We start from the raw sequence: 14,264 nt of genomic DNA, 5'->3' as shown, positions 1-14,264 counted from the left end.
TAAATGATACACTTGGGGCTGGGTGGTATACCGGTATTACAGTTAATACTGGTATATTTTAGAAATAAATATATATTAGAGACATACCACCATACCGGTATCTTTTGATAAGAACTTGTTACGGCCGTTCGTCGCCGCCGGTGGGCCTGAAATGCATCGCACCTGAGAAAGGGTCCATTGCGCCGCTAGGGTCCAGCGCGTTGGGAGTCCCTACCGCGCAATGCCTACACCAACCTCCCTCCACATTCGCCGTCGCACACAGCCTACGAGCCCGAACCGTAGCTCCGGCGGCTGGCGGGGGCGGGCGGCGCCTCTTCTTTATTAACCAGAGGTAACTCAAGCAGGTAAAAAGACTCAACAGAGAACAGCAGTCAGAACCGATAAAGTACCGGTGATAACTGTTAAAGCTAACAACAACTGTTTAGCTGAAATGCTAGCTAAAATCACACATCGCTGGGCAACAGACACCGCTTACACCCCCAAGATCTCCTCCCCAACCCGGAGATGGCACTCCACCCTTTTCCGGGCGAGAACCATGGACTCAGACTTGGAGGTGCTGATTCTCATTCCCGTCGCATCACACTCGGCTGCGAACCGATCCAGTGAGAGCTGAAGATCCTGGCCAGATGAAGCCATCAGGACCACATCATCTGCAAATAGCAGAGACCTAATCCTGCAGCCACCAAACCAGATACCCTCAACGCCCTGACTGCGCATAGAAATTATTTCCATAAAAGTTACGAACAGAATCGGTGACAAAGGTCAGCCTTGGCGGAGTTCAACCCTCACTGGAAACGTGTCCGACTTACTGCCGGCAATGCGGACCAAGCTCTGACACTGATCATACAGGGAGCGTCATACAGGGAGCGGACCGCCACAATAAGACAGTCCGTTACCCCATACTCTCTGAGCACTCCCCACACGACTTCCCGGGGTACACAGTGGAATGCCTTCTCTTTGATAAATTACATTTATCAAAGAGTAATTCCTATAGTAATTCAATGATGTCACGACGTGGTTCCCGCAGCTTACTGCGGGGGTCGTTCTCCCAGGAAGGCAGATGGACTACTACGGACATGGCGTGCAGGTAAAAACATGATTTAATTCTCAAAACTCAAAGTAGTACAAAAAATGGAACACAAGGCGAAGGCACAACGTCCTGATGGCACTTGGAGCTAACACATAGCATAAACTATGGACAACAAATCTTACGTGGACAAGCCATGAAGCAAACAATGACGCCAGACCGAGTGTGGCGAGCAACGTGAATAAATAGCTCTCTGATTAGTGCTCGGCAGCAGGTGAACGTGCCGAACACTAATCAGAGGCAGGTGGAAATAATAGGTAACCATGGTAACTAACAAGGGTGCACAAAAACAGGAACTAAGGGAGTCCAAAACTTACAGACCATAACAAAAACATGATCCGGACCGCGGATCATGACAATTTACATTTTTGGTAAAGTAACAAGTAACTACAATTAAGTACTTTTTACCATGAAGCAGTTGGCAGGTTGGTGTTATTGGCTAAAATATTTGTGTGTATGTTCTATAATAATGTTTTCTTATAAAAACACGATTGTTAAAGGTCAATTATTTGCATGTTGCTGCTGACGTTTAAACATGTCCTCTTAAACCAGAGCACTCTATTTCACATTTTGTTATTTTGTGTTTTTGCTAGCTGAACAATTGAGCATAGCTAAATGCTTTTTAAAGAAGACTGGAGGTTATATTTGACCTTTCTTATAGTAATTTCAAGGCATTTTCTTTGTTTTCTTGTTGACACCTCCATCCATCAATCCGTTTTCTACTGCCTGTCCCTTACGGAATCGCAGGAGTTGCTGGAGCCTATCCCAGCTGCACACGGGCGGGAGGCGGTGTACACCCTGGACAAGTCGCCACCTTATCCCAGGGCCAACACAGATACCCAGACATCTGTTTGTATGTATTTGGGATCCCTGTCAGTTCCGAAAATTTAAAAACAAGGCATGGGGGAGATATTTAATTACATCAACATATATTTCCACCTATGGGTTAGTTTATGGGCCAAACTATATCGGAATATGAGTTTTGATCCATATTACCCAGCCTTCACTTTTGTTAGCGACAGTCCTAGCACAGTTTAGGGATGTTCTCTGTTGTTAATTGAGCGATACAGTAAGCCTTATGATGGCATGTTGTCTGAGAGCACGTGTACAAGTGTTGATAATGAAATTGTGACATTTAAGACATTTCATATTGCTACAAGAATGTTATGTGCTACAAAACAATTATCTGCTACTACAAACCCTGTTTCCATATGAGTTGGGAAAATGTGTTAGATGTAAATATAAACGGAATACAATGATTTGCAAATCCTTATCAACCCGTTTTCAATTGTATGCACTACAAAGACAAGATATTTGATGTTCAAAATCATAAACCTTTTTTTTTTGCAAATAATAATTAACTTAGAATTTCATGGCTGCAACACGTGCCAAAGTAGTTGGGAAAGGGCATGTTCACCACTGTGTTACATCACCTTTTCTTTTAACAACACTCAATAAACGTTAGGGAACTGAGGAAACTAATTGTTGAAGCTTTGAAAGTGGAATTCTTTCCCATTCTTGTTTTATGTAGAGCTTCAGTCGTTCAACAGTCCTGTCTCTACTGTCGTATTTTACGCTTTATAATGCGCCACACATTTTCGATGGGAGACAGGTCTGGACTGCAAGCGGGCCAGGAAAGTACCCACACTCTTTTTTTACGAAGCCAAACTATTGTAACACTTGTCTTGCTGAAATAACCTTGCTTGGATGACAACATATGTTGCTCCAAAACCTGTATGGACCTTTCAGCATTAATGGTGCCTTCACAGATGTGTAAGTTACCCATGCCTTGAGCACTAATACACCCCCATACCATCACAGATGCTGGCTTTTGAACTTTGGCCTATAAAAATCCGAATGGTTATTTTCCTCTTTGTTATGGAGGACACCACGTCCTCTGTTTCCAAATATAATTTGAAATGTGGACTCGTCAGACCACACATCACTTTTCCACTTTGCATCAGTCCATCTTAGGTGAGCTCGGGCCCAGCCAAGCCGGCGGCGTTTCAGGATATTGTTGATAAATGGCTTTGGCTTTGCATAGTAGAGTTTTAACTTGCACTTACAGATGTAGCGACCCACTGTAATTACCGACAGTGGTTTTATGAAGTGTTCCTGAGCCCATGTGGTGATATTCTTTACACACGGATGTCGGTTTTTGAAGCAGTACCGCCTCAGAGATCAAAAGTCTGTAATATAATCGCTTACATGCAGTGATTTCTCCAGATTCTCTGAACCTTTTGAGAACTTTAAGGACCGTAGATGGTAAAATCCCTAAATTCCTTGCAATAGCTTGTTGAGAAATGTTGTTTTAAAACTGTTCGACAATTTGCTTACAAAGTGGTGACCCTAACCTCATCCTTGTTTGTGAATTACTTAGCATTTCATGGAAGCTGCTTTTATACCCAATCATGGTACCCACGTGTTCCCAATTAGCCTACACACCAGTGGGATGTTCCATATAAGTGTTTTATGAGCATTCCTCAACTTTATCAGTATTTATTGCCACCTTTCCCAACTTCTTTGTCACGTGTTGCTGGCATCGAATTCTAAATTTAATGATTTCCAAAAAAAAAAAGTTTATCAGTTTGAACATCAAATATGTTGTCTTTGTAGCATATTCAACTGGATATGGGTTGAAAAGGATTTGCAAATCATTGTATTCCGTTTATATTTACATCTAACACAATTCCCCAACTCATATGGAAACGGGGTTTGTATTTTTTTTTTCATTTAATAGCAATGGTGCTACCAGTGAAAAAGCTAAGAGTACAGCACTGATCTTACATGCTTAAATGTAGGAAACGTACTTGTCAGGATTGTAGACGTTGAGCTCCTCCAAGAACAAACTGTCGTTGAGGAAACCGTTGTTCATTTTCGCGAGGAACTTGAGGATGATGCCTTTCTCAGATCCCAGGAAGACCACAGTGTGGTTCTTATGGGGTCCAGCCTTGCTATCCACCACAATGCGCGTCAGGCGATAGCTGAAACACAAAATACAGAGACTTCAGATCAGGTTTGGGACGCAATGTTTGCTTTCACACCAATTATATATTATAAGATGGGCTTGTAAGCTTGGTCAGGTTACTCATGGTGGGGTTTTTTTCACAGTAAAAAAAAAAAAAAAATCCAACCCTAACAAAATGCATCCTTGCAAATCATGTACCGTATTTTTCGGATTATAAGTCGCAGTTTTTTCATAGTTTTTTCATAGGGTGCGACTTATACTCTGGAGCGACTTATGTGTGATATCATTAACACGTTACCGTAAAATATCAAATATTATTTATCTCATTCACTTAAGAGACGAGGCGTATATCAGTACTCACACACACACATTAACTTTTTTATGTAAAGTTGTTACTTTTTAATGCAAGATGGCAACATTTGTCATATATAATTCTGACTTTTATCTCTAAATTGCCAATTTTTTTGTTTTTTTGAGTCAAATTGTGACTTTTGTCTTAATTTTGCCAATAAAAATTCAGATGATTATTTAAGTTTTCCTATAAAATTGTGACTTTTGTAGAGTAAAATTACAACTTTTTTCATAAACTTGCCAAAATGTTAAGCTTTTAATGTTAAATTGCGACAGTTATTGAGTTAAACTCCAACTTTTATCATAATAATGCACAAATGTTCAGTTTTTGTTGTAAAAATTTGACTTGCGTTGAGTAAAATTACGACTTTTAATATCATACTGCCAAAATTCTAAGTTTTTGTGATAATGTTCATCAGTCAACTCATTGGTGTTCATTTTCAATCTATCAAGATAAAGAAAATTCTATAAAAATCCAATTACAGGATGTTATTTATGTAGTTTGATCATTTTCCTTGACTGATGTAGTAACATCATGTGGTTTATTTTGTACATATGTAGCATAATCTACATCAGGGGTCACCAGAAGAGTAGCCCGCTGGCCTGTTCTAAAAATAGCTCAAATAGCAGCACTTACCAGTGAGCTGCCTCTATTTTTTTAAATTGTATTTATTTACTAGCAAGCTGGTCTCGCTTTGCTCAACATTTTTAATTCTAAGAGAAACAAAACTCAAATAGAATTTGAAAATCCAAGAAAATATTTTAAAGACTTGGTCTTCACTTGTTTAAATGAATTCATTATTTTTTTTACTTTTGCTTCTTATAATACAACCTTAAAAATAATTTTAGGATTTTTAAACACATATACCTTTTTACCTTTTAAATTCCTTCCTCTTCTTTCCTGACAATTTACATCAATGTTCAATTTTTTTTGTTTGTTTTAAAGAATAATAAATACATTTTAATTTAACTCTTCATTTTAGCTTCCGCTTTTTCGACAAAGAATATTTGTGAAATATTTCTTCAAACTTTTTATGATTAGAATTCAAAACAATTATTCTGGCAGATGTAGAAAATCTGTAGAATCAGATTTAAATCTTATTTCAAAGTCTTTTGAATTTCATTTAAAATGTTTGTTCTGGAAAATATAGAAGAAATAATGATTTGTCTTTGTTACAAATATAGCTTGGTCCAATTTGTTATATTTTCTAACAAAGTGCATATTGAATTTTAACCTATTTAAAACATGTCATCAAAATTCTAAAATTAATCTTAATCAGTAAAAATTACTAATGATGTTCCATAAATTCTTTTTTTTTATTTTTTCAAAAAGATTCAAATTAGCTAGTTTTTCTCTTCTTTTTTTCTGTTGAATTTTGAATTTTAAAGAGTCGAATTTGAAGATAAACTATGTTTCGAAATTTAATTTAATTTTCTTTCCTGTTTTTTCCTCCTTTAAACCGTTCAATTAAGTGTTTTCTTCATCATTTATTCTCTACAAAAAACCTTCCGTAAAAGGAAAAAAAATGTACGACGGAATGACAGACAGAAATACCCATTTTATATATATTTATATATATAGATGTATTTATTAAAGGTAAATTGAGCAAATTGGCTATTTCTGGCAATTTATTTAATTGTGTATCAAACTGGTCGCCCTTCGCATTAATCAGTACCCAAGAATTAGCTCTTGGCTTCAAAAAGGTTGGTGACCCCTGATCTACATACATACAAAGAATTGCTATAGCGACATCCAGTGGACACATTTAAAACAGCAGTTTCTTTCATTCAAACATTTAGGGTTAATTTTTATACCTGGCAAACTCAATCGCGGGCCGGATAAAACCTGTTCGCGGGCCTGATCTGGCCCTCGGGCCGTACGTTTGACACCCCTGACCTAGAGGTTGGTATATGTGGTCCAGACTGCCATGGCAGCAGGGAGTGTAACAATACAAAACCACCTCTTTCTACCAAACCAATTTCAACAAAAAGTGTGTGGGGTTATTTTAGGACTAGATGGCTCAATCAGCCTGCCTTTCATCAGACAGCTCAGAAGTCTAAAGGGGGATTGGCAACTGCAGGACCCAAATATTCTGCTTAATGGAGTTTGTCCCGATTGACTCCTGCAAGATTAGTGTCACCTATGCCTCTTATCCAATGGCTTTGTACAACATATTCACATATCATATTACACATATTCACGCATTATTTATTTATTTCCCCAGTCTTCAATTGCATTAAACTCAAAAGTAGGCAATGCTGGGTTACAAAACACAGCCTCAGTCGTATGTGCAACGTGAATAAATAGCTCTCTGATTAGTGCTCAACAGCAGGTGAACTTGCCGAGCACTAATTAGAGGCAGGTGAAACCAATTAGCACCCATGGTAACCAAAACAAACACCCAAAGTGCACAAAACAGGAATTAAGGGTGTCCAAAACTAACAGAACATAACTAAACAAAACATGATCCGGACCACGGATCATGACATAAAATGTATAGACAATAACAAGATTGACAATTATTTTGGACTCCACAAGGAAAAGGAAAGGAAATCGCATACTCTTTAACCTTGTCTTTCAAGCATTAGCACTGATTAGCACTGGAATAAACAATAACAGCAATCTGAAGATAATTTTTGCTCTCAGGGTTGAGAAAAAACTCAATCCAATGGGATGACAATGAGAAACCTTGGAGGGGACCACAGATGTGGGGGACCGGCCCCCCAACCCACCGTTGCAATGGACGTGGAGTGGATCTCGTTTGATATTGTGAGAGTCCAGTCCATAGTGGATCTAACGCAGGGGTGTCAAACTCAAATACAGAGTGGGCCCAAATTTTAAACTGAACAAAGCCACGGGCCAAGGTTGAACAAATTAACCTTTTAATAGGGACCTGCGGGGTTTGGTGGTAGCGGGGGGGTGTATATTGTAGCGTCTCGGAAGAGTTAGTGCTGCAAGGGGTTCTGGGTATTTCTTCTGTTGCGTTACGGTGCGGGTGTTCTCCCGAAATGTGTTCGTCATTATTATTTGGTGTGGGTTCACAGTGTGGGTTCATATTAGTAACAGTGTTGGCATTGTTAATACGGCCACCCTCAGTGTGCCCTGTATGGCTGTTGATCAAGTATGCATTGCATTCACTTGTGTGTGTGCTAAAGCCGCATATATTATGTGACTGGGCCGTCACGCTGTTTGAATGGAGGAAAAGCAGACTTGACCACAGGTTGCAGAGAACGCTAAAGGCAGTGCCTTTAAGGCACGCCCGCAATATTGTTGTTCGGGTGGAAATTGGGAGAAATTCGGGAGAATGGTTGCCCCGTGAGATTTTCGGGAGGGGCACTGAACTTCGGGAGTCTCCTGGGAAAATTGGGAGGGTTGACATGTATGAGTATTAGCAGTGAATGGGGTGTTACAGCGAAACCGCTGCTGTATAACCCCGGCGGGCCAGCTCTAATGTTAATTTGACATTGCCTCAAGGGCCAAATGAAATTACAGGGAGGGCCAAATTTGGCCCGCAGGCCAGAGTTTGACACCTATGATCTAACGTAATAATAACATAATAATATAATAATATGCATGTCCTCCTTAGAGTAAAACTGTGTTTAAACTCTATTAATGCAAGTTTCCAGTTTACTTTTACATCCTAAATCTACTATTTCACAAAGAGATGCTGACAGGCATCATTAATAAACTCCCTCTTCTTGCCGCATATGCCCCCACATTGGTCTTCTTTTTCAGCTTACATAACGCTTTTAACCGCTGACTGCGACTCGCATGCAAAGCTGCGCTGCTCCTTACTAATGAAATAAAACACTGATTATGTAAAACCGATGTGTTTGTGATGAAAAGAAGCCTGGCAGTTCTAAACTTGCTGATAATTGTTAGTATTCTAGACCAAGCCATGGCGGTATATGGGTCAGATCTCGGCAAAGACATGAAATGAGGACGACGATGACAAATTCTTTATGTGGCTCATCTGTTCACTCCTCGTATCACCTCGTCTCAGCTCTGACGAGCACCTGTAGACCTAACTTTTCAACATTATAAATCAGAAGAAGAGCTAACGTGTTTGACGGAAAAATAAATCTCCATTGTCAGTGTTGCTTACATTTACTAATATCTTCTAATGACCTTCTGTTTATAGAATATTCCATTCATAATGCAGTTCAAATGTTTGATCATCCAAGTACCTTATTTAGGATGAGTTTGTAGGGTTGTCCTGATACCAATAATTTGGCACCGGTACCAAAATGTATTTTGATACTTTTCTGAACAGGGGATCACAAAAAATTACATTATTGGCTTTATTTTAACAAAAACATAAGTTTCTTTTTACAATCAAAGAACAATTTCGGCCTGAAATAAATGACTGAACATACTAGACAACTTGTCTTGTACTAGTAAGCTCAGAAATTATTATGTAGAAAGCTGGAACGCAAATGACGCACGACTAAACTTGAGGTGCACCATCAAGCATGGAGTGATAGTTTAATAACTTATAAACGCATCCTAACATATTAACAGTAACATATTGTGTCATTTCTCATTGTATTATTTTGTCAAAATTATGAGGGACAAGCTGTAAAAATATACTATTAAGCCATTTTACTGTTAATATCTGGTTATTTTAACATGTTCTGTTAAAATGTAATAACCACTTATTCTTCGTTTGTTTGGATACTTAACATAAGTTTTGGATGATACTACAAATTTGGGTATCGATCCGATACCAAGTAGTTACAGGATCATACTTTGGTCATATTCAAAGTCATCATATGTCCAGGAACGTATTTCCTGAGTTTATACACATAATACATAAACGCTCTTGTACTTGGTATCTATGCAGTGGACGTCTAGTGTATATCCACCCATGGCATTTGTTTACAATGATGAGCACTATTTTTTGTTAGCGGTGACGCCGGTGAGCTATTGTATCTTCCTACAGTGCGTAGTGAAGCATGATTAGCTATTCCTCGTCCTGCAGGGATGATACTTAATTATTCTTTGCCACGGAGGCGAGTATTAGTGGTTTAGAAGTAGCTAAAACGCTGCAGACTGTGGATGGACAATAGCCGCTAGCTCGCTAACCATGTTTTAAAGCACCCCTTGTAGAGCGGCGCTTCAGTGTTAAAGCTTCACTTTTATCGTTAGTTTTTAATGCAAAATGCATCAAAACCCTTTCTGTCTACATGCCGTGTCTGCTTGTAAGTACTCCGTGATTGTGTGTTCCCTAACATGCTCCTCTGCTTGTAAAACCAGCAATTTTACGACGTCATGCCCGGTGCAAAAAAAAAAAAAGAAAAGAAAAAGGAACCGGTATTTTTTAAAGGGAGTTTAGTACTTAAGTACCATTTTTGATTCCGCAATACTTTACTCATACCAGTATACCGTACAACCCTATACGTTTGTTAGTAATCGTGGCTTGTATGTAGAACACAAATACAATTTAAGTATTGCCTTCATTGTATCAAAATCACATTTGTTTGGTGGCACTATATTTAACACAGCTCATTGTTGGGGATGAGGTGGAGGGGCGGGGTTGAGGTGGGCGGGGTTGGAGGGGGGGAGTGGTAGCAGGGGGTGTATATTGTAGCGTTCCAGAAAAGTTAGTTGTGAGGGGTTCTGGGTATTTGTTCTGTTGTGTTGATGTTGTGTTTCGGTGCAGATGTTCTCCCGAAATGTGTTTGTCATTCTTGTTTGGTGTGGGTTCTCAGTGTGGCAAATATTTGTAACAGTGTTAAAGTTGTTTATACGGCCACCCTCAGTGTGACCTGTATGGCTGTTGATCAAGTATGCTTTGCATTCACTCATGTGTGTGTAAAAGCCGCACAAAGTACGTGACTGGGCTGGCACGCTGTTTGTATGGAGGAAGAGTGGACGTCGCGACGGGTTGTAGAGGAACGCTAAAGGCAGTTTCTTTAAGACACGCCCCCAATATTGTTGTCCGGGTGGAAATCGGGAGAATGGTTGCCTTGCGAGATTTTCAGGAGGGACACTGAAATTGGGAAGTTGAAACCAATACCGAAAATTTATGATATTACATTTTAAAGCATTTATCTGCGGATAATATCGGTAGGCTGATATTATCGGACATCTCTACTCGTAAGCAATGTCATCATACAAATAATGCAAGATTTCCCCATATTTTTTGTGAGATTTAAAGAGTATGTTGCTTTTTCTTTGGCTACCATTGACAGAAAATAGCAAAAGTGTGATGATGTGGTCCTCCCATCTCTGTCCGGGCACCTCAGTACTAAAAGCTATTTATCAAATATGTATAGGCTATGTATTCAACATTTAAGGCTCAAAAACATTGCTCCGTATGTACAATGCAGGCCAAAAGTTTGGACACGCCTTCTCATTTCTTTATTTTCATGCCTATTTACATTGTAGATTGTTACTGAAGGCATCAAAGCTATGACACCTGTGAAGTGAAAACCATTTCAAGCTCATTGAGAGAATGCCTAGCGTGTACAAAGCAGTAATCAGAGCAAAGGGTGGCTATTTTGAAGAAACTGGAATATAAAACATGTTTTCAGTTATTTCACCTTTTTTTGTTAAGTACATAAAGTTCATTCATAGTTGTGATGCCTTCAGTGACTATCTACAATGTAAATAGTCATGAAAATAAAGAAAACACATTGAATGAGAAGGTGTGTCCAAACATTTGGCCTATACGGTAAAGCAAACATATCCATTGAGGACACATCTGGCTCTAAATAGTTTTAAGTGTATGTCTCAACAACAGCAGAGGAAATGTAGACCCATGACTGTGTCTTTTTCTCACAACTATAAGTGTGGAAGAATAAAAGAATAGTGGCGCTCCCAACAGTGAAAACAGGTCAGCAGCTGGCCCGTGGTGTTGCATCGCTGCGTTTTAATTAGCCTGCCTCCCCGAGTAGCACTTGACTTAATTATTGTTCCCGCTCCTTAGGAGGCTCGAATAGCAACAAGACAGTTTGGAATGTGTAATACTCACCGAACCATGGTTTTGAGGAACCAGGGTCGGTTGGCGATAGAGGGCACCGCCTCATCCATCAGGGGATGCATCTTGATGAAGTTGAGCGTGTCATCGGGAAACTCATTGGACACCTTGTACCTCTCCATGGATGGAGAACCTGCGCAGTTGCCAGGCCTGCGGAAAGAAAGTAGGAAAAATTGTAATAAACAAATAAGGCCTATAAAACTCCAACATAGCTCGGTGATAACGTTCATCAGCAAAAGGTATTGTTTTTATCGTCATTAACTGCTTTGTTGGTTTGTTGGCAAGACAATTAAAGTCCAAGTACCACTGATAGTCACATGCAAGGGGAAATTGCCCTCTGCATTTGACCCCTCCCCTTGATCCACCCCCTGGAAGGCAAGGGGAGCAGTGAGCAGCAGCGGTGGCCACGGTCAGGAATCATTTTGGTGATTAAACCCCCCAATTCCAACCCTTGATGCTGACTGCCAAGCAGGAAGGCAATGGGTCCCATTTATGAAGTCTTTGGTATGACTCTGCCGGGGATTGAATTCACGACCTACCGATCTCATAATGTAAAAACTACCGAACAATTTACAAAAAACTTTGTAAAATAGTGGTGTTTGGTGATAACATTTAAATTGAGTTGAAATGGCAAAGCCCTGCCCTTTAATGGGTGGAATATGAAATCTCTTTTAGCGATTCTAGTCGTGATATCAGAAATCAGAAATGAAAATGGTATGCCATCTATCCATCCATCTTCTTCTGCTTATCCGAGGTCGGGTCGTGAAGGCAGCAGCCTAAGCAGGGAAGCCCAGACTTCCCTCTCCCCAGCCACTTTGTCCAGCTCCTCCCGGGGGATCCCGAGGCGTTTCCGGGCCAGCCGGGAGACAAATTCTTCCCAACGTAACCTGGGTCTTCCCTGTGGCCTCCTACCGGTCGGACGTGCCCGAAACACCTCCCTTGGGAGGCGCTTGGGTGGCATCCTGACCAGATGCCCGAACCACCTCATCTGGCTCCACTCAATGTGGAGGAGCAACGGCTTTACTTTGAGCTCCTCCCGAATGACAGAGCTTCTCACCCTATCTCTAAGGGAGAACCCCGCCACCCGCCGGAGGAGACTCATTTCAGCCGCTTGTACCCGTGATCTTATCCTCACCCTATCTCTAAGGGAGAGCCCCGCCACACGGCGGAGGAGACTCATTTCAGCCGCGTGTACCCGTGATCTTATCCTTTCGGTCATAACCCAAACCTCATGACCATAAGTGAGGATGGGAACGTAGATCGACCAGTAAATTGAGCGCTTTGCCTTCAGGCTCAGCTCCTTCTTCACCACAACGGATCGGTACAGCGTCCGCATTACTGAAGACGCCACATCAATCCGCCTGTCGACCTCACGATCCACTCTTCCCTCACTCGTGAACAAGACTCCGAGGTACTTGAACTCCTCCACTTGGGGAAAGATCTCCTCCCCAACCCGGAGATGGCACTTCACCCTTTTCCGGGCGAGAACCATGGGCTCGGACTTGGAGGTGCTGATTCTCATCCCAGTCGCTTCACACTCGGCTGCGAACCGATACATTAAGAGCTGAAGATCTTGGCCAGATGAAGCCATCAGGACCACATCATCTGCAAAAAGCAGGGACCTAATCCTGCAGCCATCAAACCTAGAAATTATTTCCATGAAAGTTATGAACAAAATCGGTGACAAAGGGCAGCCTTGGCGGAGTCCAACCCTCACTGGAAACGTGTCCGACTTACTGCCGGCGATGCAGACAAAGATCTGACACTGATCATACAGGCAGCGGACCACAACAATCAGACAGTCTGGTACGCCATACTCTCTGAGCACTCCCCGCAGAACTTCCTGAGGGACACGGTCAAATGCCTTCTCCAAGTCAAGAAAGCACATCTAGACTGGTTGGGCAAACTCCCATGCACCCTCAAGGACCCTGCTGAGAGTATAGAGCAGGTCCACAGTTTCACGACCGGGACGAAAACTGTTCCTCCTGAATCCGAGGTTCGACTATCCAGCGTAGCCTCCTCTCCAGGAAGGCTGAGGAGTGTGATCCCACGATAGTTGGAACACACCCTCTGGTTCCCCTTCTTAAAGAGAAGAACCACCACCCCGTGGTATGGTATGGTCTAGACTTGAAACGAGTAATTGATTAATTAGATTACAAAAAATATTAGATTTCTATTCTGTTGCTTCGAATATTCTCTTAATGAAGGCAACACATAAAAATGTGTGAAATCCGGGCGCCATTTCCAAACAGCTGCAGCAATAGAGCGCGAATGAGAGCGTGACAGTAGAGAGGGATGATGGATCAAAGGAAAATAGCTCGGAAGGGGAAAGAGAGGAAATGGCCCACAAAAACTTTTGGATCATTTTAAACTAAAAAAAAGGTTTGCAATGTTTGCACTGTCAAAAGAAGCTGGCATTCCACAACAGTGCTACATTGATGCTGCAGAACATTAGCAGAAAGCCTCGGGTATATTTGCAGAGCAAACAACCAGAAACGAGGTAAATGTGCATTTTGGCAGGCAGCTGACGTCATTCACATTGGCAGGAAAGTTTTATTCAAACACATGTTAGCATGACCATATTTGGTAACAAGTTCATCCAAATATCAATCACCACTTCTCCGATTAAAACCATTTTAACTGTGTATGTGGTAAATTATGACATCCACAATTTAGAATATGTATGTATTAAGGTGGGCAGTACGGTGCGTAGTGGTTAGTGCTCGTGCCTCACAATAAGAAAGTCCCGGGTTTGATTACCGGGCATAGGGTCTGTCTGTGTGGAGTTTGCATGTTCTCCCCGTGACTGCGTACCATACTCAGTCTCATATTAGTATATCCAAAATATTAGTATGAACTAGGGTTGTCTCGATAC

The 14,264-nt window shown here is 41.1% G+C and overlaps 1 protein-coding gene across 6 annotated transcripts in view; it reads right to left on the bottom strand.

The window, feature by feature from the left end:
• sema6a (sema domain, transmembrane domain (TM), and cytoplasmic domain, (semaphorin) 6A) overlaps positions 1-14,264 on the bottom strand; it is a 328,543-nt gene that overhangs the window by 77,305 nt on the left and 236,974 nt on the right. For all 6 annotated transcript variants that reach the window (XM_061899543.1, XM_061899535.1, XM_061899550.1 and 3 more), the window contains exons 13-14: positions 11,384-11,539; positions 3,898-4,071 (exon numbers count right to left, since the gene is read on the bottom strand). In XM_061899543.1, the coding sequence (XP_061755527.1) occupies positions 3,898-4,071; positions 11,384-11,539 (330 nt within the window). The remainder of the gene's footprint in view (positions 1-3,897; positions 4,072-11,383; positions 11,540-14,264) is intronic.

The sequence above is a fragment of the Nerophis ophidion genome, linkage group LG01 (genome assembly GCF_033978795.1).
Source record: "Nerophis ophidion isolate RoL-2023_Sa linkage group LG01, RoL_Noph_v1.0, whole genome shotgun sequence".
NCBI classification, from domain to species: domain Eukaryota; kingdom Metazoa; phylum Chordata; class Actinopteri; order Syngnathiformes; family Syngnathidae; genus Nerophis; species Nerophis ophidion.
Note: the sequence above shows the minus strand (reverse complement) of the source record. Positions and strands in the feature narration are given on the sequence as shown.